Source organism: Terrapene carolina, unplaced genomic scaffold, assembly GCF_002925995.2.
Source record: "Terrapene carolina triunguis isolate 2854851 unplaced genomic scaffold, T_m_triunguis-2.0 Scaffold66, whole genome shotgun sequence".
In the NCBI taxonomy this organism is placed as follows: domain Eukaryota; kingdom Metazoa; phylum Chordata; order Testudines; family Emydidae; genus Terrapene; species Terrapene triunguis.
Window position 1 is genome coordinate 5,448,960 of NW_020664417.1, and position 25,039 is coordinate 5,473,998.

The window sequence follows — 25,039 nt, forward strand, 5'->3', positions numbered from 1 at the left end:
GGGGGGTGAGCTCAACATGTGGAGTGGAGAAGTATAAGCATGTGATGAACAAATCCATGTATGGAAAGGTTAAATATGATAGGCTAGAGGTTTGTTTTACGTAACTTGTTATGTAACTGCCACATACTATAAAATAGCAACGTGAGGGGCTCCTTGTTAGAGGGACTCTGGCTGATTTTTGTACCATGGGTAGGGTGACCAAACAGCAAATGTGAAAAATCGGGACAGGGGTGGGGGCTAATAGGAGCCGATATAAGAAAAAGACCCCAAAATTGGGACTGTCCCTATAAAATCGGGACATCTGGTCACTCTAACCATGGGCTCCTTTTGTGCACATTGAATAAAGTCTTGTTGAACTGAATTGAATGAAGTATCAAAGACCCTTGATTCTGCCCGGCATCTGACTCATTTCGTTATTATCGGGAACCACAAAATCCCAACAATGTATTTTTAAATTTCCATCTAGACAGCTTTTTTCCCCTCCCAAAACACCAAGAATGATCAGGTCATACTACAACTAGCAGCTTGCCACATATATGCATAGAACAAGCTGATAGTCTATAGTGCAGCCCTTTATATATTCATTCCTCAAGTACTTGTCAAGTAGTAGAATATTCAGTTAAGCACAATACTAGTTCATTCAATGTTTATCCATTTAAAATTAACAAAACTGAGAACTGTCTGTAGTACAGCAGCCTTCAAAGTTTACAATTTTTTACTCCTTTTTAAATACAGAGTAGTCTATAGTTAAGCATTCAAAAATACCAGTAGAGAAAAGTAAACTTTCACTATTCTAACATCAGAAATGAAAGCTAAAAGATCTTTGTTTTATACAATATTCAAAGCCCATTTAGGATTAATTAGTATTTTAGAATCATATAACAAACTTACTTTATTTTTGTCTTGTACAACCAATACTTTTCCAGTGTCTACATCCAATGCAGCACCTATTGGAGACAGAATATTTTCTGGTAACTTTAGAAAGATAGTGTCTGGAAACTATTATACAATTTTAGAATTCAGAATTTTACATGACCTAAAAAGAAAGCATGATAAACCTTTCGAGGGACTGATCAGTGCAAGTTTAGTCTAGGCCAGGGGTAGGCAACCTATGGCATGCGTGCCAAAGGTGGCACGCAAGCTGATTTTCAGTGGCACTCACTGCCTGGGTCCTGGTCACTGGTCCGGGGGGCTCTGCATTTTAATTTAATTTTAAATGAAGCTTCTTAAATATTTTACAAACCTTATTTACTTTACATACATCAATAGTTTAGTTATATATTATAGACTTATAGAAAGAGACCTTCTAAAAATGTTAAAATTTATTACTGGCACGCGAAACCTTAAATTAGAGTGAATAAATGAAGACTCGGCACACCACTTCTGAAAGGTTGCCGACCCCTGGTCTAGGCTTAGTCTAGGTGATTTATCATCAGAAAATTGGATTGTGCTAAATGAAAAAAGTACATCAAATTACAGGTATAAAAGTTAAAACTTCTCAAGATGGGAGAAATGTGCTTTCCAAAATTAAGATGTAGATATCATATGTAAAAGAAAAAAAAATCTTAAGTTTTATGTAAAATGACTGCTAGTAAGGTTCCAAGGCCAAGAAAACTATTCCAAATAATCTAGCAAAACATACTCGGAAGTCAATTCCTTTCTTCAAGAGAGGTCTCATTTAAGTCCATGGGAATCTTTCCATTGACTTCAGTGGGCCTTCAATCAGGCCCCAGCTGAAAACCATCCTGGGTGAAAGCCTGACTCTGTTAAATCAAATGATGAAGCTCTCCCTAATTTCAGTGGGGCCAGCAGGGTGGATAAAAATCAACTGGATTTTTTTTATTTAAATCGGATTTTTTTGATAAAATGCTTTTTGAGGAAAAACCCTATCTAAAGATAGTTCAAAGATATCTCATCATGGAATAGGGATTATAAATTCTAATTCTATAGTATGAGACAATATATTCATGTACTGTTTAAGAAAAGTTTTGTAAATGAGTTCCAATAGTTCATGGATTAGGGACCCAATCTTATGGGGTTCCAGGGGCTTCTGTATAGATTATTTAGGTTAATCTTTCTATCTACCCAATGGGACTCAGTCTAGAAGATACCATCAGAGATGCTTAGTTTTGCAGTTCTCAAACTGGATTTGTCTTCAGAGATAACATGCTTGTTAACAGCAAAAATGTTTTTAATTAAATAAATAATATATAGAGGTGAGAAATAACAGACCTCAACCCTATTGTCCCTCTGCAAATTTGTGTACAGAGTCAATCCCTTACCTCTCTAAAAGTGCAAAGTTTCAAAAAGTTCAATGAACAGAAGATTGTGGGGGGCAGAAGAGATCTGGACAAGGAGAAGAAGTCTGGAGATAAATGTGAGGAGGGAGGGACAGGCAGTAGAGACAAAAGTGAAACTCTTTGAGCAGCATATTCCAGAAGTCTTGAGGTCTTTCTGACTGCAGCCTTCATTGATTTGAGATCTACCATACCATTCTCTCACTAGAAGGGAAAACCTATAATGGCAGCAGACCATAAAAGAGACCCAGTTTGGGAATAAGAACCATTCAAGAAATATATGTTTGCTCCTAATGTTTTAACAGGGCCGGCTCCAGGCACCAGCTTACCAAGCAGGTGCTTGGGGCGGCCACTTCGGAGAGGGGCGGCAGGTCCAGCTGTTCGGCGGCAATTTGGCGGACGGTCCCTCACTCCTGCTCGGAGCGAAGGACCTTCCGCCGAATTGCCGCGGCAGATCGCGATCGCAGCTTTTTGTTGTTGTTGTTGTTTGGTTGCTTGGGGCGGCCAAAACCCTGGAGCCAGCCCTGTGTTTTAAAGAAAGTCACACCAGTGAACTGGTAGAAGTCACTTAAGCACTTGGATTCAGAGACTGTTGAAGTGATAATCTCACTTTTTACAGTAGTAGCTGCTTCTGCTGGTGAAAGAAGAATATTTTCTTCCTTTGGACTAATTCATTCCAAATTGAGCAATTGTTTGGGACCTAAAAAAGCAGGAAAGCTTGTTTTTCTTTTCCAGATTATGAACAAATAGGAAAATGAAGATCAAGACGACTGAGTTAGCTGCAGAAGCCAATATTTTAAGTTTCTCATGTTGACCTGGCTGACAGTCTATTTTAATTTTTAAAAAATTTCATTTAACTATTTTACTTAAATTTTTTTTTACAAAAACAAACCTGATTTTAAAAAACTTGAATGTTTAACTAAATTCAAAAAATCATATGCTTGTTTTGTTAAAATATTATATGTTTGCTGTTGAAGAAAAACATCCAGAATACATAACAGTGTTGTTTTAGTTAAATAAAACAATTTAAATGTCTTTCTGGTAATGTTCTCCTCCTAATACAGCATGGCAAGAAAATCCTCCAAATATTAATGATTAACCTGTTGAATTGGAGATAGTTCACCTCCCAGTGACTTCATAAATATCTGCTTCAATTACCTTTGGTAAATGAAATAACCAAACAATCATTCATTTTCTGATATAGCTGTAAAACTAATCTGAAAAGTTTTCAAAATAAATCACTTTAAAAATGTATAGTGTGTACCTTCTAAAAATGAAACACCTACATCTATCTCTGAGTTGTGAAGAATATGTATTAAGGTTATAACAACCAACAAGAATGCACTTTTATGTAGAAATCCATGATTAAGTTGAGTCTTCCTGACTAGTGATTTAAATCTATTTGATTTAAATCAAATCCACCCTGGAGGCCAGGAGTTCCCTCAGTAGATATCGGTACTTTCAGATTAAGAAACAGGCAGAAAATGACATCTACTTATCACAAACACATTTTGAATTCAGCAGGTTGGTTTTATTGATGATGAAACTATTCTACCAATTTGCTTATATATTCATTTATATTCTCTCTAGATAATCTGAATTCTTTCTAAACAGCAAGCAGTATTGGAGTCAACCTGTTTATCAAATAGCACTGCTCCCCAAATGGCACAGAGCCTCCTTTACTTGGTGGAAAAAAATATGAGTTCAAGGGTCTGACTGAATAATTAAGCCTTGAAGTGTACTCTGGTGCTTGCAGTTAGCCTGTTACTTTCTTCCACAGACAAGTTTCCTTATTTTTCTTAAAACTGTCTGTTTTCAGGTCTAGTCATCCTATCACACCTAGTAATCGTTCTTGAAAGGATTCCAATTTAAAAACAGATGTCCCTTTTAAAACAGACATTTTACTACCCCAACCTCCTTTTTGACAGATTTCGAATTATGTGCTCTGGTGAGCAAAATGAGAACTGTGGGTACAACTTACAGTGCCCTTTTCCACATCAATTTGTGCACTGATTTAAAATTAGTAGATAAGTACAGGAAGAACTGTTCCTATCAATTTTGAGCAGATCGAAGCCTATGTGGTTAGCACTCTGATGCATACATCTAGAATACTATGGAAAATATTTTAACATAAGGGAATTATTAAGGAATGAATTGTTAGATTGAAAACATCCTTTTCTACATAATACAGAAATGGGAGTTTTCTGTGTAGGAGAAAGGAATAGCAACTCTGAAGTCAAGCTCTGTGAAAGGACATACTTTAGGGAATTAGTCATATCTGCTTCCTTCACCCTCCCTGTAGATAGATAGCTGAATACTGGTTAGTGTGGAATCCTGTTTGGGGGGGGCGGTAGGGAGGAGATGCTGGGATCAACTTTTATGTACACTGTGGTTGTAGTGGTTATTTTCTAGAAAAGCTGCTCCTCAGCCATATGGCTTTCTGAGACCAAGAATGGCCACTGGAAATGGCAAACAGCGGTCTGGCTTAACTAGAAAGAAGGGTCAGCTGTTTCTCTCCTCTGCTCCCAACAAACTGATATCTGTCAATGTAACTTTGAGCACTGTGAGATGCCTAGAACCAGTCATAAGTAATGATTCAATCAAAAAGAAGATAGGAAAAAATGCTAGTGGTAGTCTGCTTCTGGTCTCCTTTATCAGAGATCAATAGCAGGCCCTGGAATTTGTATCTGTGGCTTTAGAGAGTATTTCAAACCAGATGCTTTGAACCATATTGACTCTCTGGAAAGGTTTCAACCTGACCTCTCCCAAGGCAATAGTTATTAGAATGCTATTTTGTTCAATCACTTGTCTCCTTTTGGAATGAGATGATAGAATTAAAAAAAACTCCATTGTTAGAGGACAAAAAGCAGATATCTAAACCACTTATGAATAAAATTATAAAACTGTTTTAACTTTGTGCCAGCAACAGATGTTCAGAGCCCAGGTTCATCTGTGGCCCACTTAATGGCTATAAACCCTGAATGCATGTGCTATAAACATTAACAGACAAATATGAATTATTTTGAGATATGGAAAACTGTTTTTAAAATTCCCAAAACTGCTTTGGAAAGTCCATAACCTATTTAATGTTATCATTTCCTGCAATATCACATGGTCATTTGTAGCAGCTTTTCTTATCACAAACCTCTATAGCAGTGGTTCTCAACCCGTGGCTGAATCAGCATACAACTGCGGCCCATGTGACATCCTCAGGACCATACAGGTAGTATATCTATTGTGTGGATGTGGCCAACATAACATATAGAGAGCTGCAGATGCAGCCCACAATGGTAAATAGGTTGAGAACCACTGCTTTATAGCAATGGCCAGTGGCTTCTGTTCAATTGTGTAAGATAGGGGTAGTCAATAGGCAGACCGCCAGATGCTTTTGAACGGACCCTGAAAATCTTATTTACTTATTATTATCATTCTTGTTGTATTTTTAAATTATTTTCTCTGGAGTCTGGACCTTGATAAAAAATAATTGACTACCCCGGGTGTAGGAGGACCCTCCTCTTGCTCCAACTCAAAGTACTTTCTTTCTTCCCATAACCAGTTCAAAATTTGAAACAATGAAAAAGAATACTCATTGTCAGGTAGGTACTAAACTAGGCGTGGAGGGAGACAGGAAAGATTAGATTCTGTTTCAGGGTATTGGTCATGTACAGGTATACATAGCCTAACTCCTAACCTTCTTGGGTCTCATTACATAGTATTCCCTTGTGAACAGAGAATATCTAATTTAAAATATTTGCGTGCTCTTGGGCTTGTAACATGTTTTTCCTTCCTTAAATTCTGCATGACACAAAAGTATATGGATATTTGAGAAGGAATCTGTCCCTCCCACCTATTGATGGGAGTTCAGATATTTCTAGAAGATGATGCTTGAGATATCTGCAACATTTTGGTATTTCAAGAATCCTTAAACATCACCTTTACACAGGCCCGTCCCTATCTATATAGGGTGGTGCCCTCTGCAGCCCAAGCACCTGCACCAGCCCTGTGGGGGGAACGGCTGTTCTGCTAGGGGTGGGGGGGACTGCGCTCAAGGGCCGTGGGGGGAGGAGCTGGGGGGAGCAGCAGCAGGGCAAGGAGGCCCAGGGCAGCGCGGGGGATTAGTGGGGGACCCTGGCGCCAGCAGCAGGAGTCAGGCCCGCCCCCCACACTCATTGGTGGCAGCGGGAAACAGAGCGACCCGGACCCAGCCCGCTCCGCTCCCCCAGCCCTGTCGCTTGGGGGAGGGGGCTTGGAGGAAGGGGTCAGGCCCGCCCCTGCACTCACCAGCGGCGGCAGCGGGAAGCGGAGCAACTCAGCTGGAGCCTGGTCACTCTGCTTCCTGCCGCTGGTGAGTGCGGGGCTGGGCCCGACCCCTTCTGCCAGCTCCAGTATCCCTGCTAATGCCACAGGCTGCGTTGCTCGGGGAAGGGGGCTTGGGGGAAGGAGTGGCATGGGGGCGGAGTGGAGGCGGGAAGAGGTGGGGTGGGGGTTTGGGGAAAGGGGTCGAATGGGGGCAGGGTGGGGGCAGAGCAGAGGGGCTGGCTGCAGGATGGGGCTGGCTGCTGGAGCCAGCGCTGCATACAGCTGCCTAGGGCACCACGAAATTTACTGCCCCAAATTACTTCTGTGTATGCCTAAGGACGGCCCTACCTTTACATATATAGGAAATGACTGAAAGAACCTTTCCATTTTGTTGAAAAGTAGTTACATGTCTAAAAATCCGATTGCTGCAAATTGATGCAATAAATTCATAATCCATATACAGGGGAAAACACCACACATTTCTCTACTGTTAAATAGTAGATAGCATCTGTGAGTAATACTTTCTCCCATCTCTAGCTGACTAAGCGACTCTGTGCTATCCTGGTGAATAGTGACCTGGCCTCATTTATTCACACCTTTGTCATCTCTTGGCTAGTCTACACAACCATACAATATAGCTGGGCATGAACTCTTCAGCACCTGGGAAACTCCAACTGGTACAGAATGGTGCAGCATGTCACCTCAACAACAGTGGCTACCACAAACACATCAGACCTGTTCTATGTTCTGTATACTGGCTTCCTATAGGATATGGAATCGAGTGGAAGGTCTCAGTTGTTATCTTCAAGGTGCTCCATGGCCAGGGCCCAAGGTATCTAAAAGACTCCCTAAAGCTCCAGTATGAACACTGTGGTCAACAATTTTGCTTTTCTGGAACAATGTAATGTTCTACAATGGGGTGAGCTCATCTGTGAAGGAGACAGCTTTCTCAGGAGCCAATCTGGCACTGTGGAATGAACTCTCATAGCAGCTGAGGATCACCAAAAACCTCACCACCTTCCACCCCCAGTGCATTTCTTTCGCCTTGCCTTCTCTAACATGAACATATAGGAATGTGTGTGTAAAAAAATATATAATCCAAAAGAAAACCCTCCACTGCACCTATACAGAAGAACTTATACAGAAGAGAATAGCACTGCTACTGCTTTACTTAAATAAATCAGCTGATTTATGCTATCATGTCTTCCTGATCTTTTCCTTCAATCAAAAACTCCTAATGAAACCTGCTGGATTCAAAAGCAATAGCAGAAAATAAATATATAAACAGTCCTAGAGTTATTTTTTTATTAAATTATTATGCAGCAGTGCTTGAAATCAATATGTCACAATTTCTGGAACTATTTAATTGCTTCTGCCCTTGAAGTTAGTTCTTATTTGTATAAAATACAGGCAAAATGTTCACCCCACAGTAACAGCCAATCAGATGCTAGTATTTAAAAGATATTCTCCACATACATTATTTTGGTTTTGTAGTATATAAAACAGGGTGGTTTTTTTTTTTTAAAAGCTATGACTTTTTAAAATTACATTTTGAGTTATGCAAATCCTACTTCAGGAAAATCCCTTTTCAGTTACTTCTATTTTCTCAAATATGTAAATTGTAACCATAAGGAATAATACTGTACTTTTGCAAAGGGAATGCATTGTTTGACCTTAGTTTAATGCCACATATTTTAATGATGAGGTTTTCATACCTCTGGAAAACATGTTCAAACATGTCCATTGAAAAAAACCCAAGGCTTGTCTTAAGCATTTTCAGCTGTGCTGCCCTCTGCTGATTTGCACTGCAAAATGTGTGAATGGCAACTCAATTTGCAAAGCTGTTTTATAATGTAAATCAGAAAAAAAAAAAGTTTCTTTATAGTTAGATGTTCTTTTTACAATATAATTAAACTTACTCATGTGAGATGGAAGATTATAAGATTATCTCTTCACTAGAATTTGCATATGGCTGTTTACAGGCTCTCAAAATCATGTGGTGATCAGCTAGGGCAGGGGTTCTCAAACTGGGAGTCGGGACCCCTCAGGGGGTCATGAGGTTATTACATGGGGGGGTTGTGAGCTGTCAACCTCCACCCCAAACCCCACTTTGCCTCCAGCATTTATTATGGTGTTAAATATATAAAAAAGTGTTTTTAATTTAGGGGGGGGGGAGGGTTGCACTCAGAAGCTTGCTATGTGAAAGGGGTCACCAGTAAAAAAGTTTGAGAGCCACTGAGCTAGGGTGACCAGATGTCCCGATTTTTGGGTCTTTTTCTTATATAGGCTCCTATTACCCCCCCGCCCCCTGTCCCGATTTTTCACATTTGCTGTCTGGTCACCCTATGATCAGCTAACCTGTACACCATTGCCTAAAACTGATGATTTTTTCCCCTCCCCACTCCCTCAAATTGGTGGTGACACAGATTTGGAGCTGCTCTGTAATAAGCACATTTGAGCCATTGGGTGTTATAGCCCAGGACCTAGACTAAGAGTGGGAGAATTGTGTGATTCAACCCCTGGGAAAGTAAAGGCAGGAGGTGTGAGACCAGGGGGGGGTGCCCCCAAAATCAGAGATTCAGCTAGTCCTATAACCATGACAGGTATTTTAGCATGTTTGGATGCCCCCAAGAACTGAGTCCATGTTTACAGTACATAGAATACCTTTAAGAAGACTCTTGTATTCCTTCTAATTTTTGAAAAAAGATACTTATTAGTTCTCATTTTTTAATTATAGTTCTGGAGCCTTAACATTCCATCTCTCCTGGAGGACATTTCTCTCTTTGCAGGGTGAATGCCATAGAGTTCCTGATTTTGTTTAGTTTTTTTCAATAGAGTCCTATAGGACAGGTGAAATTTTAAAGCTTCAGGACTCCATTCCATTAGCCAACACTGTTTAAAAATTTTTTCACCCTGAAAACTGAGACATCAGCTTACCAGTTTGTTTTTATTCCAACATAACACAATATATTTGTTCTGTAGGGACACTCATGAATGACAGACTGCACTTCACAAAGTTGTCCTACAGGTTTGTGTAGTGTGGACGCCTGGCTGACTTACTGCTGAATCAGGTCCTAAACCATCAGCTGTTTTTCATAAATAAAATTGTTTTTAGAACTAACCTGCCACTCCTAACTGATGCGTGGCATACCCTGGTAACCTGCTGTGCCCTTCTCCTAGCCACAGGGTCAGCGTGGATGAGTCTGATTCTGCATGGTGGAAAGTAAAGCCCTGCAAAGCAGCAGTGGCTATAAATTTGCTTTGGAGAATAGGAATGTGCAGCCAGACTGCTATTCTGCCTTCTGCTCTCCATTGCTTGACAGACTCTGGAAAAAAAAGATAACATAAAACTCATTGTATACTTTCAAATCAAGAAAACAGATGGGAAAATAAAAGCTGTTGTCCTCTGATGGCCACTCCTCCCCCCCTTTTTACTAAATTCTTTAGTTCTGCTGAACATAATAGCAGAGCTTAATGTAGAGTAACAGCAGTAGTCAGAAAAGTGATTATGAAATTATATTGTGGCATATTCCATATTCATTCTCTTTTAGGGCCTGATTTCTAAAGGTTTTCAAGCTGGCCTCATTTATTGCAGGAGCAAATAACAGGTGAAAAAATGTAGGTGAAATCTGATTGCAAAAAGGGGGTATGGCACTGAAAATCTGACTCAATTTCTATTCATACAATTTACTCTGTTTACAAATCAAAAACTTTGCTTTCAAGTGTCAATTATGCAAATTGTACCTGGGATCTAAAAATTCATCTGTGTCCTTTCTGCTTCTTACATGATCACTAGTAAAAAAGATTCTCCAGATAGGATTTATGTGATGATTTTGTTGAGTAAGAATGATAAGGAGTAGAATCTAGTTCACTTTTCCACAGCTGCATTAACTTTGCAGAGATAACAGTAGTAACTTATTTTTGTCAGAGAACACAGGCCCCAATCTTGCAAGCACTTAGGCATGTGCTTAACTTTCCATCATACTTACATAGCCCTCATCTCTGTAATATCTGAACACCTCACAATCTCCAATGTGATTATCCTCACAGCACTCCTGAGAAGCAGAGTAGTACTATTATCCCCATTTTACAGATGGGGAACTGAGGTACAGAGAGGCTAACCGATTTTGCCCAAGGAGGCACACAAAGTCCATGGCAGAGCACAGACTTGAATTCAGGTCTTGCAAGTCCTAGGAAGGAGCTCTAACCAGTTGTCCATCCTTTCTCCATTGGGACTACGTCCTGTAGTAAAAGTTAATTCCATGCCTGTTTGCTGGCTCAAGTTTTTGATGGATCAGACTCATATATACAGAGACAACTAATAAGTAGAAAAATAAACTGCCTTATTTGCAGTTACTTCTTTGACTATAGGTACAATCCAAGTTTTAATTCAAATAACTGTCTTCTCATAATAATTTTGGGTAACAGTGAAAAAAATTTACTTAATTAAGAATAACAATGAAAACACATCTCCAAAGAAGATGGTAACTGGCAGTAAGGACACTCATTTTGAACATGCAAATAACTGAATAGTCTCTTGATCAGTCAAGTTATTTGCTACTATCACTGGAAATTAAAGTACAAGAGATATTTATCATTGTCTAAACAGTGGATCTCCCGTATTGTGGTTTACAATATTATGTTGTTTGTAGGTTTTTGGTGGAACTTTATATACATTTTGCTTACAGCTTTACACAATGGATAATACAGATTCTGCGCTTTGCATGTATTCACTTTTTTTCCTCCAGTAGTAATAGAAGTTAAAGGTTGAATTCTGTGTTGTGCAATTGTAAACCCAAGGTTACACAATTATGCCATCCCGAGGAAAGAATTAGATTGGAGGCTAGTAGGCCAGCTAGATAAGTATGCTTTCTCTTCAGAGTCAAGAATGACAGGTAGATGTATACGAGGACATTTCAAGGGATTAAAAAATGGCCTTTAGAAAAGGAACATTAGGACTTAAAATTTGACAAGCAAAATTGGATAATATACCATTAACAATTTAAAATTAAAACTTTTTAAAAACACAATTTACTTGTAATTAATGTCTCTCCTCCCCCCCCCCTTATGCTGAATTTATACTGGACAATAAAAACAGATTCCTCAGTTACTCTTTCAAATTGGTATCTGATTGCATAAGGCTGCTACTGTTGGGTTGCAGATCGCAAAGAGCAATGTTTAAATCTAATTTAAAAAAAGATAGTTTCAAACTGAAATAAAGGAAGCTATGCAAAATACACGCTCCTGGGTGCTTTATAAAATCTCAGCTGGGGGCATTCAATATACCAAATTTTAACCACATAATGAATAAATTACTTTATTTGGGCCTGGTGGTGCCCATGGTCTCCCAAGTGAGGAAGTAGTCCCAGTGAAGGCAATGGGAGGTTTGTGTGAGTACAGGATTACTGGTAGCGTTTGTTATTATTGTGTGGTTTATGTATGTTGATACCCCTGCTTCCTCCTGTAAAGATTAGAGAGCCCTGGCGGGGGGGGAAATCCTGGGCTCAGTTTAGTCAGTGGGAGTTTTGCTACTGGTCCCAATGAGGGGTGGGGAGATCACTTCTTTACACAAGACCTGATCTTCTGTAGCTGCTGCCCTCCAGCACAGTCCCCTTGTGCCCACCGGGACAGCGTGTGGCCCTTCAGGCTGCTGCGCGGGCCCCGTGGCCCTGAAATGCACTTGCCCTGTAGCCATCTCTGGAAGGTGACTTGGTCCAGGCTGTCTGGAGTGTGAAGCTGAGCCAGGTGCACGGTTACGCCGCCAAACTTATCCAGCTGTGGCTGGGGCCCGGCTGCCGCCAGGCTGCAACCGGCTAAGTTCCCCAAGCGGCGGCCGCACAGAGGGACTCGGGCCGGCTGGGGCCTTGCCCCGTTCGGGGCGCGCCGTGCAGGGAGACCCCAGCGCAGCGCCCAGGCCCCCAGCATCGCTCTGCGCCGCGGGCAGGAGCCGAGGGCTGCTGCTGGCAGGCGGGGCGGGGACTAAGGGGCGGCGCCGGCCTTTGCACTCTGATTGGGAAGCACTTCCAGGGGCCGCGCACGTGTTCGCTGCCGGGCCGGTTCCTCCTGCCATGTCGGCCCCCAAAAGAAAGAGCAGGGGGCGGCTGCCCCCCGAGAGCGGCTCCCCCAGCGTCACCCCGGAGCCGGCGGAGCGGCCCCCTGCTCTGCTGACGCTGGCGGCTGCAGACTTCTTGGAAAAAGGTACGGTGCGAGCGGCAGGCGCTGTCTCTCCAGCCAAGCGGCTGCGGCTCCCTCGCTGTGCCGGGGGCAGGAGGGGAAAGGTTGCTTAACACACCTGTCCCCAGCAAAATCGTCCTTCCTCTGTGCCTGGGGGAAGAGAGTTTAAACCCTGTAGAATAGTTATGGGGGAAAGAGGATTTTCAAGAATCCAGTTTGCTTTCCCCCTTTCAACTGTTTGCATTTTTGTGACTTTCCTGGACCAGTCGATTTTCATGTTGTGTTAAAGACATCAGCACAACTTTGGGGTTGTAGCATTTTAAACGCGCTTAAATTCAAGTAAAGCTGTGTGTGTGTGTGTGTGTATTTGGGGGCGGGGGGGTCATGCAGTTTCAAAAATTCGGTTTTTAAAAGCCCACATTTTGGTGCTACACTGCTAGACCCGACGGTGCCCTCTTCAAAAAAACAAACACACAAGCAAACAAAAATGTTATGTGCCATCTGAGATGCAAGGTTGCATACAAACATTTACTATTAGTTTGTATTTATGGATCGTTTAATCAACATACACGGTGCTGTAGATCTGGTAAATTACGCAACATAAATAAGACCGTAGCTGTTCTAAAGTAAAGCTGCAACTTTGCCATTGGTGCCCTACAGGGCTCTGTTTTGATCATACGCTTGTGCAAAGGCATGCTGGCGTAGATCTGATAGGATTGGAACCAAAAGGCACATCTGCTACAATGCAACACAGTGTATATAGTATGGAATAAATATAGGCCCTAATCTTGCAGATACTCTCACATGTGAGTTATTCCCATTGATTTTAATGGGATTTCTTATATGTAAGCATTTGCAGGATTGGAACCACATAACTGTGTTCTTCAGTGTAAAAACAGACACTAAAAGGCTTGTACAAGAGTAGGCTACCACCACTGAGGTTGGCTATACCATTAAATGGAGCTTTGGGATTTTTAAAAAATTGTGTATTTTCTGTATGCAACTCTACTTATTCAAACATAAATAACTCCACAGAAACTACTAAGTAAAGTTAAAAACTAAAACAACAAGGAGTCCGGTGGCACCTTAAAGGCTAACAGATTTATTTGGGCATTAGCTTTCGTGGGTAAAAAACCTCACTTCTTCAGTTACCCATGAAAGCTTATGCCCAAATAAATCTGTTAGTCTCCTCTCCAAGTTAAAAACGAAGTAAGAAAGCAGTAATGTTAAATGATTAAAAAAAAAAAAGTCATGCTTATTGCTCCTTTAAGAATGAAAGTATACTGTTCTGTTTTTGCTTACCCTCTTCCTGCTGCAGCAGCTCCCAATTAAACTGAACAATTCATTAGTAGACCGAAGTAATTAAAAAAAATATTGCTCTGTTGCAGAAATATTTTCGTAGAGACATGGCTCCTGGGTTGTGCTGTTCTTTTCAGTGGCCATCTGCCCACCACATTAGATATTGAAAAGATCGTGAGATTGGTAATGGGACATGCAGACCTCCTCTGTATCACTGGTTCAAATCTGGAGCACGGTGATAGTGACCAAAAGTTATAATCTGATAGCTGTTCAGAAACCTAGCTGAATAGGACAACACTGTCCCGTCTCAAAAATAAAAATAAAAATAGAGACTGAATGGCTGAAGAAACTGGCTTTCAAGGAAGATTAAGAGGAGTTGTAACCTCTTCCATCTGAGTGGTAGTCAAAAGGCAGCACATGTACTCAAGCTGCCTTGAAATTAATTGTGGCTATCTGTGCTATCTCCTCATGTGCTAAAGCCACAAAACCCACCATTATGATTCACTCTCTAGCCTTAGAATTGAAAAAGTGTAGATACTGAACAGGCATACTTGTTTTTGTAGTGTAGTGAATTTTACAGCAGTGGTAATGACAATGCAACTGCTTCATGTCAGAACAGAGGAGTTTTGTTTGCAGTCTTGTCCCTCTATGTTATAAGCACTAAGTTCACTTATTGTACAAAAGAGTGACATATTTTCTCTATTTTAGCAGATGACAAAGTTCCTACAATGTACAGAAGAGTCCTTGTGCAACTAGGACTCAACAGTATGAAATCAGCAAATATATGCATAGGTCGACCAGTCTTGCTTACCAGTACAGATGGAAAACAAGAGGTGAGATTTCTTTTCCTGTCGGTTAGGCTAATTTTGTGCTTGGCTAAGTGGTGGATTGGAGTTAGGTCACAAGTGGGAGATGAGTTTGGAGATTTCAAAATTCCAGTTTTGAATTCTAGTTCTCCACACAATTTAGTGCAGTTATGTGTTATACTTCAGGATTGGAAAAGCAGATGAATTGTGCATCAGGCTGTTTTTGCAGCTTGGTGTTGAGACTTGTGCACAGCTTCTGATTGCTCTTTGCCTGGATTTAGCTAGTGCCATTAAAAGTCACTCCATTTTATTTTATTTTTTTTAAATAGTGAAAGGGAATGAACTCCAGACTGTTGACGATGCTCTTCCATTATCTACAGAAAAACTCTACCCTTAGTTTTTCTCTCTCATTCACAAAATTTAAGCCTTAAATTTTTAGAAAGCTTTTTTAGTTCAGCCCTTAAGGAGTCCAGTGCTAATTGCCTTGCATTTTAAGTGTTTATGGAATATTTCATTTTAACACAATCCTTAATCCCTTGTGGAGTTTGACTCAAAAGGCATGAAGGGTTTTTCACCTTTCATTAGGGAATGACAACCAAAAAAAGCTCTTAATCACCAAGTGTGTGCGGTGTTTTTTTTTATTTTTTTAATTTAATTTGAAACTCTCTGTAGGTCTGTACAGCTTGGCCAGTTGCAGGCTTCCCAGGAGGGAAAGTTGGCCTAAGTGGAATCACTCAGAAGAATCTGCGAGTGAAACCTGGTGAGGCAGTCACTGTTCAGCCTGTGGTCGGGGCAGTGGTGCAGGCAGAAGAAGTAGATGTGAAGCTGAGGTTTGGAATTTTTCTGTGAACATTACCTTACCTCCCAGTGTGCGTACGTTCTAGAATCTGTGCGTTCTAGATCAAGTTAAGGCCTGTTATAGGTGGATGCAGGTCCATTTTGCGTTTCAATGAGACTACTCATGTGCTTAAAGTACTGACAGGATTGGGACCTAATATTGTTTTGGGAAGTAGCATAGTACTGCCTCTTGGAACCCCTCCTGGACCGGAGACCTGTGGGATTTTTGCACTCAGAAGATTTTATGAGTTGCGCTTTAGCTGAATTGACTGAAAAATTTAATGTAGCATGTACCATTTATAAATTGCATATTTGTGTCTCAGTTTTCAGGAAACTGATAGGCACTTCCTGCTGTCTGGGTGCTGCAAAATGGCATTAACAGGAGTCTTGGTGATACTAAACTGAGCAGAATAGTCTGACTGGGTTTGAAGGAGCTCCTGTTCCCTAGGTTCTTTTAATATAGTCTCAGATTCCCTACCTCCAGGAAGGGTTGAGGATAGCAGCACTGACCACTTAACTGGTTGCTTTGGGGCTTTCCAAACCCATCCTGCCCAGCTGGTATATCGAGGTGTGCTGTCTTCTTGTAGGATCAGCGTGTGTCCTTGAGGGCAATTTCCCTGAAGCTTTGCAGGAGTCTCTCTTGGGAGCCATAGAGCTGCTGAGTGCTCTCTCCCAGCAACAGTGTGGAACATCCTGCTTTAAAACCCTTGGCCAGAGGGGCAGGGCCAGCCCTGCCCACGTTAGCTCTTCCATCCCTGTGACACTGGTATGGGGTTTGTACACCCCATCACAATTTGTTGTTGATAATCCAAAAGGAAAAATAAAATCACAAAGGGAAGCATGTCAGGATAATAGGAAATAGGAGCTAGCAGGTGTTTTATATATTTATTAGTTTCTTGACCTAATATCTCCTTTAGAAACAGAGGTTGTGCTAAGTTGGTTCAGGCAATTCTTTATGACCATAAGATCAAAAAAGTTTGTAATTTGGTTTCAGATTATTTTAAAGGATGAGCATGGTCTCTGCTTGAAAGAGATGCCGTCAGGTTAAAAGTAATATTAGAAAAAGTCGTTACTTGTGTTGTGAATATTGTAATTAAGAGGCTGATGCTGCAAAGTCCTTACTGATAGAGTAGTTGAGGCCAAAAGAAATATTTATGTGAGTGTGGAGTATTCACATTAGGAATGGTGAAATAATTTTACAAATCTAACTTCCCTTTAAAAATGTAAATTGTCTCTGGCAATGCTGTTAGTGTAGATTTTGCATTTGCTTAGGTAGAGCAACTAGACTTGAGCCCTGTGATTTTGTATAATTGTCACAGCTGTCTGTGCTCTCAGAAGACTGTAGGATCAAACCTGTGGTCCATCTAGTCCTGTATCCTGTCTTGTATAGTAGCCAGCACCAGATGCTTCAGAGGAAGGTGTAAGGAATCTGTGAGTGGACAGTTAAGGTCAAGCTTTTTCTAACTCCATCAGTTAATGCTTGGTTTAAGCCTTGAAGACCACCTTGCAGACCGCTGATATTATCTCAGGAATCAAACTGGGGTATATGTGTGTAAGTGTGCAGTTATCCACAGGGCCCAGTCTGGAATGCAGCTTCCACTTGCCCTCATGAGGTCTGTTGCTATCTGTCTTCTGTAGAGCCTGAGTTCCCAGCTCTGCATAGTATGTGGCGTGGGGAAGCAGGAACTGGCCCTGGGGAGCCCCAGGTGGCAGTAGTAGTGTTCCAGCCTTTTTCCACACTCTTGGTGTTGGACTGGTAGAATAACCAAAGTTAAGGGGACATAGGAAGGAAAAGAGTGTCCCTGTCTCTACTCCAGTGTTGTTAGCTTTAACAATTTTACCTTGACTCTTGGAATGTTTCACATTTTTGTTAACCTCATAAATTCAGGAGTTCAGTTTTATGTGAGAATCTCAGCTTTCCTTTAATTAAAAAAAAAAAAAGAAAAAAAAAAAGGTTTGTAGCCCTTGTAGAGTTGCCAGTCTTGGTTGGACGTATTTCTGGAGGTTTCATCACGTGACATCTTTAATTAAAGATTAATCTTTAATTCCTGTAGTCTCCAGGACAGTCCTGGAGTGCTGGTAACCTAATATGTGGAGAGAAAGTTGAAAATATGAACCCTAAAGACTCATGACACAAGAAAGCAAATAAAAAGAACCTAACATTGATTATATTTTAAAATGTCACGATTTTCAAGTCCGTCTGATAATTTTGTGGGCACTGACTCGTGGTGTGTGTATACTTGAGGTGAGCAATATTGCTAGCCTGTAGATAAACAACTCTTTGAAGAACTCTCTCCTGCCATTGGTTCTGTGTGGGAAGCTGTAGACACAGGATAGGATGGTGGGAGCAAGGCTCGGAGGCAGAGGAACAGAGGACAGACATGGGGTAATGGATCTGGGCCCAGAATGGGATGATGGGGGAGCACAGTGCAGGGGAGATGGGTGCAAGGCAAAGGCCCAGGAGGCCAGGGAAAAAGGCAGGGAAGCAGTGCCTAGGGAAGAGACAGGACATAGTGTGTTTGTAAGGTGGTTAGGAGGCACCATGCAGTGGTGTTTGGGAGGAGTTGAGGAGAGCACTCAAGGTGCTTGATGGGGGAAGAACGGTGATGGGGTGGAGGAGGAAACTGGAAGGAATGACCTTTCCATCAGACAGGAAGAATAAGGGATGACACTATCATGTTGAGTGCAGTTTTTTTACATTTCACTTTGAATTTTCAACTTGCAACTTAGACAAGGGGAGGAGGAGTAAACACACCAAAACGAATAAGCTTTAAAATCATGAAGCTACTTGATTTTTTTTTTAACTTTTATTTTTTAATCTTTTGATTTTTGTTGATCTGACTCATGATTTTTGATCTTGCAGTATTGGCAATACTTCACTGATATAACATGTGGGTTGGTGGGGAATGTTTCAGTTCAAACATTTTTTTTAAAGATTCCTGGAATATTAGTTTTTATTACCGTGTGATATTAATTTTTGTAAACTATATTCCCTATCCCTGCCCAACCCCTGAATTTCAGATCTAACCATATGATTGTCCCTTTGAATATGGAGAGGCTACCCTCATACAAATTGGCGTGCCAGAAATGATGGCAAACACATTTTAATACTCTAGAAAGTCAGGCACACACTGCCAGTGTCAGTAACATAATCAGGCCAGTTGTCCTACTCTAATTGTTCTAGATGACTTTGCTGTATATTTCACAACTCCTGTTACTAACTCCATATGGTACGCTTGCTATTCTTTTTTTCCTAATAGGGAAAAAACATATAACTACCGTTTTAAGCTACAGCAAAGCAAAGGATATGGAAAGCTTGCCTAGTGTTACATGCCCCCCTTAGTTTAGTTAAGTGGTAGAAAATACTCATTTCGTTTAAACCCTCCACCAGAAAGGTAGGTGTTTTTAAGTAAAGTTAATAAAATAAACTTAGTGTCTGTATGTGTTGTATGTGAATACTATACATCATACCTTCCTGTGTTTTCAGCTGTAACATTTTTATGAAATAGATTTTCCCTAAAAGAGAACTGCCACTGGAATTCTTCCTAATTTCTAAAATACTTTTGGTTATAATAATCTTTTAGAAACTTTTCCTAAGCAGAATGCTGAGACTTTTCCTAAACCAGATTTCCCCCCTCCATTATGTTTTGTTCCAGTGGCTGGGCTTCTAGAATTATTCTATTAATATGTAAAGAAAGAAATGGTAGGCTAGATCCTAAAGTCACTTTAATTGCTTCTGGCCTTAGCACTATCATTTCTTGTAAGACTACTAAATTTGTAAAATAAGTATTAATGTAGTCCCTCCTCCTGTAAGCAGTTCTATGCTTTCTTAATTTTGTGCACACATGTCATCTAAATCAGTGTTTCTCAACTTTTCCAGACTACAGGATTCTGATTTGTCTTGCATACCCCAACTTTCATCTCACTTAAAAAGTACTTGCTTATATGTTGCCTCTATATAAATCCATGATACGCCCGCAGCTTGAATTCTCTGTGCAGATGCGGTCGCACCATCTCAAAAAGATATATTGGAATTGGAAAAGGTTCAGAAAAGGACAACAAAAATGGTTAGGGGTATGGAACGACATCCGTGTGAGGAGAGATTAATAAGACTGGGACTCTTCAGCTTGGAAAAGAGATGGCTAAGGGGAGATATGATTGAGGTCTATAAAATTATGATTGATGTAGAGAAAGTAGATAAAGTGTTGTTTACTACTTCTCATAACACAAGAACTAGGAGTCACCAAATGAAATTAATAGGCAGCAGGTTTAAAACAAACAAAATGAAGTATTTCTTCACACAAAGCACAGTCAACCTATGGAACTCCTTGCCCCAGAGGATGTTGTGAAGGCCAAGACCATAATAGGGTTCAAAAAAGAACTAGATAAATTCATGGAGGATAGGTCCATCGATGGCTATTAGCTAGGATGGGCAGGAATGGTGTCCCTAGCTTCTGTTTGCCAGAAGCTGGGAATGAGCGACAGGGTTATTGATCACTTGATGATTACCTGTTCTGTTCATTCCCTCTGGGGCACCTGGCACTGTCCACTGTCGGAAGACAGGATACTGGGCTAGATGGACCTTTGGTCTGACCCAGTAGGGCCATTCTTAAGTTTTTATGTTATGTACAAAATTAGACCTAAAAATACAAGTGTTACAGCACACTATTACTGAAAAATTGCTTACTCTTTCCTTTTTACCATATAATTATAAAATAAATTGATTGGAATATAAATATTGTACTTACATTTCAGTGTATAGTATATAGATCAGTGTAAAAGTCATTGTCTGTATGAAATTTTAGTTTGTACTGACTTCGCTAATGCTTTTTATGTAGCCTGTTATAAAACTAGGCAAATATCTAGATGAGTCGATATACCCCCAGGGGTATCCGTATTCCTGCTTGAGAACCACCAGTTTAAATGACTGCAAGAGTTTTACTTAGATGTGTAAAGGCAATTAAATACATAAGTGTTTGCTGCATTAGGGTCATAAAATTGTATGGCGACTTGAAGTTTCTCAAAAATTTATGATATGTTTCTTGTCCTAGAATTTTCTCCTTGTTCAGTAAAAATATTTGGGGAAGAGACTTTGTGATTAGTAGACTTAGAACTCCCTCTGTTGACCATAATTTTAGTTGCAGTTTCTGTATCTGGTATGTTTTCTTTTAAAAAAGTAAAATGTTTTGGTTGAATTTGTCTTTGAGAAGCATCTTCCTTTCTTTTAGTGTAAAGGGAAAAAAGGATAGTTTGTGATGATCACCTACAAACATTTCAAGGGTGTAAATGTAAATGCCAAGGAAGTGGAAGAATTATTTAACATGGTTACAGAACAAGGTAAAATTAGGGAAGAAACAGAGAGAGAGAAAATTTAGGCTAACTATCAAAAAAATAAAAATAAAAATCCTGAATGTAATGTATTAGACTGTTGATACTCTTGATAGGTAAATGGTTTAACATCCCTCATTTAAAACTGGATTGCATGAAGTACAGTACTAGAGAATATACTGCAGGGAAAACTTTGCACAGTCGGAAAGGGCTTGGTCCTCAGATCTGCAAATGCTCCCATTTGTGCTTACCTTTACAAATGCATGTATTGCCCATGAAATCAATGGACTACTCATGTATGAAAGTATTTGCAGGCCTGCGGTATAAAATTAGTTTTTTTTCTGTATCATTTACTGATTCAGTAAATGAAGTAACCACTGTCACTGTAAGTCAGAACAGTAGTCACTTGAGAGATATACGTATCTCATCCTTCTCATTTTAAGGAATGATAAATCTTGACTTATATTGTTAATATTTAAACTGGTTGTTGGTTAGCCTTAGAGCAAATACAATGTAAATATATTTATGACTAGACTACAATGAGTCAAACAGAGCAACTTGTAAATTTGCCCATCAGTTTCTTCTGTTTGCAGAGTTAAATTATACCCTGTACTGCAAAACAAAGAAGTTACTGTTAATGAATAAATCATGAGTTATCAATATTATAGACTGATTCTGTTTTTAGATTTACTAGGGGATTGTAAAATTGTTTTTCATCACAACCACAGGGACAAAGATGCCTGTATTAATGTTGAAGACTTGTCTGTCTGTCTTTTGCGAAATCTAGGTAAGTGGTTTGTGTTTTTTTGTTTTACATATATATTTTAGTAGAAAAGCCATTTTTTGAGAGTAAATATCAGTCACCCACTATCTTCATCAAAGGCTTATTCCAAAATGACTTTTGCCTCTTCAGCACTTCATCATAGGACTTTAGCTTGTTTTACAAACTCCTTAAACTTTTTATTGACCTATTCATTCTGGGTGACATCACCTCACTACGGTGTGAATAGCAAATAATAATATACTTGCATGAAACATAGTTTTCAGTCCACCATGGCTGCTGTCAGTTCATTCTGAGATGGTTTAAAAGTCTGTCTTGGTCTTCTGCATTATAATGCGATGCACTCCCAACAATTGTGGTTATGAATTTATTTCTGTTATGAGGAGAGAGAGAGAGCTGAGCTTCTTGCATAAGCACATGACTCCAGGAGCTGGGATTTAAAGTAAAATCTTGAGACAGTGGAAGACACTAATAAATAGAGAGTTTAAGGAACTGTCTTTGCTAGAAATATAATCTGTAACTTTTTATGTGCTCAAAAATTTGAAACAACCAGAAATACCAATGGCCAGTCATTCAGAATATTTATCCTTATGGAGGCTGGCTATGTTTGAAGGGATCATTTTAGATGAGAACTGTATTTTCCTGTCTTTTTATCACTTTGTCTTTTAGGACAGTTAATTTGTGACATCTGTTTTAGAGGTTTAATGATTTAAAAAAAAATACATATTAATCTTACTTTCCAGCAATACTTTTCAAATATGAATGAATTAGAACAATTTTTCATTTACTAAAATTTAATCTTCTTGTAGATGGGAAGATAGTTTTGCCAGGCAACCTTTTGCATCTCACTTTCTATGGCAAACCTTGCAACTTGATGGTGACGAGGGTGAAAGGAACCGATGGGACCCTGCTGAAAATGCAGAGAACTACTGTTTTCAGTGAAACACAAGAGCCAGTCCTTGAGAAGACTGACTTGGAGACCAGTGCTCTAAACTTGTCTTTGCAGCTCAGAAAATTGGACATAGAAGACAACCAGGAAGGAGCATCTACCAGCACTCCATGCAAGCTGATGTCTCAAAGTTCACCAGTTACTTCAAATGCTGTGGTGATAGGGGGTGAGCAGGATTATGACCGGACAGATGAGTTCTGTAATAAGGGGAATGTCAGAGACCTTATTGATGGTTCTGAATCAATCAGAGATGAAGACAGCGTGAGATTGCTACCCACTGGCAACACTGGAGCAAAATGCAATTTGGATACCTTTTACTTTATTTCTTCAAGAACTAGAGTCAATTTCATAGAGAATCGGACCATTGCAAGAGAAGAACATGACTGTAAATCTATCCTTACCTATGACATGATAGGTGGTTTAAGCAGCCAGCTACAAACTATTAGAGAAACAATAGAACTGCCCCTGAAGCAGCCTGAATTGTTTAAGTGTTACGGTATGATGTCTAAGAGTTGGTTTTCTTCATCTAAGACAATGTTTTTCTTTAACTTACCACTTTCACCCATATTAACAAGTCACTCTATATGAAACACACATTCCCTCTCTGTGTGATACAGATTTGATGTACTTTAGTTCCCAACTAAACTCTGTTATAATTATCTTCTCTACAGTTGTTCCTTTTTTAATAACCAAATGTTTAGGTCGTAAGGATCATGCCTTAGAGAGGAGAGTCTGTGATGATGTAGTTACCCAGGGGAACTCATGACGAGTAGCAAGGAGTTATAGAGTCAGTCACTTGAAAAATACAGGTACTCTTCTGTAACTCCACTGCTTAAAGTCTGTTTTTATAGAGTTCAATTAAAAAAAAAAGTGCATTTAATTTAAAGATTGGCCAATCAAATTCTAGTTTTTACCCTCATCCCCCCCCCCTTTTAATTCCCTCTGTCTGACCCAGGGTTTCTGTAAATTATAGAAAAGAATATGGTGCAATTCACCCATGTGAATTGGAAAGGATGCAATGATTTAAACATTAAAATTATTTATTATGATGTTTTCTTAGATTAAATCACAGTGCTTTGGACAATGTAAAACAAGATGGGACAAAGCACTAGATAGTACTGTAGGGAATGATAATAATCCTTCATTTGCAGCAGATGGATTAGTTTATCTTAATAGGTGTTTTCTATCCATAATTTCTAGGAAAAGTTAAAGTCCTGGGTAAGTTTTTCTAGAAAGGGAATAGATAGGGGTAGGAGAGTGGTGTGGCTGCTAAACTTACAGGTGTTTGAGGTAAACCCTGTTGTCTGCTTTGACCCATAAATCACTTTGAGTGGAGAGATTGTACCCTAGGTGAGAAGAATCTGCCGAGGTGAGGGAAATAACCAGGTTTTCACCTTCAGAATCATTATGTCAGCAGGGGGATTACTTGTCTCTCTCTGGAATGGCCAAGGTGTTTGACTCTAGAACCCATTTATGTTCTGAGATCCATGTGATCTTGGGATATGGGGTATGGGCCAGAATTTATTCATTGCAGGGGTCCTATACCTCTGCATTGCTTCTCCACCTTGCCTGTCTCCTCTGGGGGGATGTGGGTGTTGGAACAGAGGGACAATCCATGTAAGACAATGATGGGTGTGCCAGTTTATATTGCTTAGGGCTTCCCTCTGGGTTTCTGTGGGATGATGCCATGGAGAATGCCCATCCATGCTCTGTCCACAGAGCCCAAACCTCAAGATGCACCAGGGGATTTCATGTGTCAGGGAAAGGAAGGGATGCTGCTGCAAATCCCGCACCATACCATAGGTGACATCTGGATAATCAGCATCTCCTCTGCTAATGGCATCAGAGAGATATCAAACCCTATATTTACTTCAATATCATTAGGCCTGAATATGTGGTTATCTGCAGTACAATAGCATAGGAATTGCATACTAGACCAGACACTTGGTCTCTTTCCTTCACATTGACAAGCATCAGATGCATCAGAGGAATGTGCAACAATTCCCTCGGTGGACGTTAAGGAGTAACCTGGTAAAAGAGGAAGTTTCTTCCTAACTCTTGTCAATTAATGTTTAGTTTTTTGTTCTACTTGCATATGTACTCCTAGGGGTTGGGCTTATCCATACAGAATCCATAGTTCTCAGGAAATTTATCTCATTAGATTTTATTCTATCACCTCTATGGTATAATTGGTCCTCCTTGTATAGTTTATTGTCAGGCTTACAATATTTCATTGGCCATTTGTCATTCTACCATATTTCAGTAATGC

The 25,039-nt window shown here is 40.0% G+C and overlaps 2 protein-coding genes across 4 annotated transcripts in view; one reads left to right on the plus strand and one right to left on the minus strand.

Moving 5' to 3' along the window:
• The window catches only part of NUDT6 (nudix hydrolase 6), a 26,295-nt gene extending 13,765 nt beyond the window's left edge, over nucleotides 1–12,530 (minus strand). The window contains exons 1-3 of the mRNA XM_024212910.3: nucleotides 12,281–12,530; nucleotides 9,719–9,922; nucleotides 892–947 (exon numbers count right to left, since the gene is read on the minus strand). Coding sequence (XP_024068678.1) covers nucleotides 892–947; nucleotides 9,719–9,922; nucleotides 12,281–12,521 — 501 coding nt within the window. The 5' untranslated portion in view covers nucleotides 12,522–12,530. The remainder of the gene's footprint in view (nucleotides 1–891; nucleotides 948–9,718; nucleotides 9,923–12,280) is intronic.
• A 105-nt stretch (nucleotides 12,531–12,635) lies between these two features.
• SPATA5 (spermatogenesis associated 5) overlaps nucleotides 12,636–25,039 on the plus strand; it is a 281,723-nt gene continuing 269,319 nt past the window's right edge. For 2 of the 3 annotated variants that reach the window (XM_024212863.1, XM_024212879.1), the window contains exons 1-5: nucleotides 12,636–12,794; nucleotides 14,778–14,902; nucleotides 15,548–15,705; nucleotides 21,769–21,827; nucleotides 22,631–23,266. In XM_024212863.1, the coding sequence (XP_024068631.1) occupies nucleotides 12,665–12,794; nucleotides 14,778–14,902; nucleotides 15,548–15,705; nucleotides 21,769–21,827; nucleotides 22,631–23,266 (1,108 nt within the window). In that variant the 5' untranslated portion in view covers nucleotides 12,636–12,664. The remainder of the gene's footprint in view (nucleotides 12,795–14,777; nucleotides 14,903–15,547; nucleotides 15,706–21,768; nucleotides 21,828–22,630; nucleotides 23,267–25,039) is intronic. The other variant, XM_024212871.1, reaches the window with a different exon arrangement.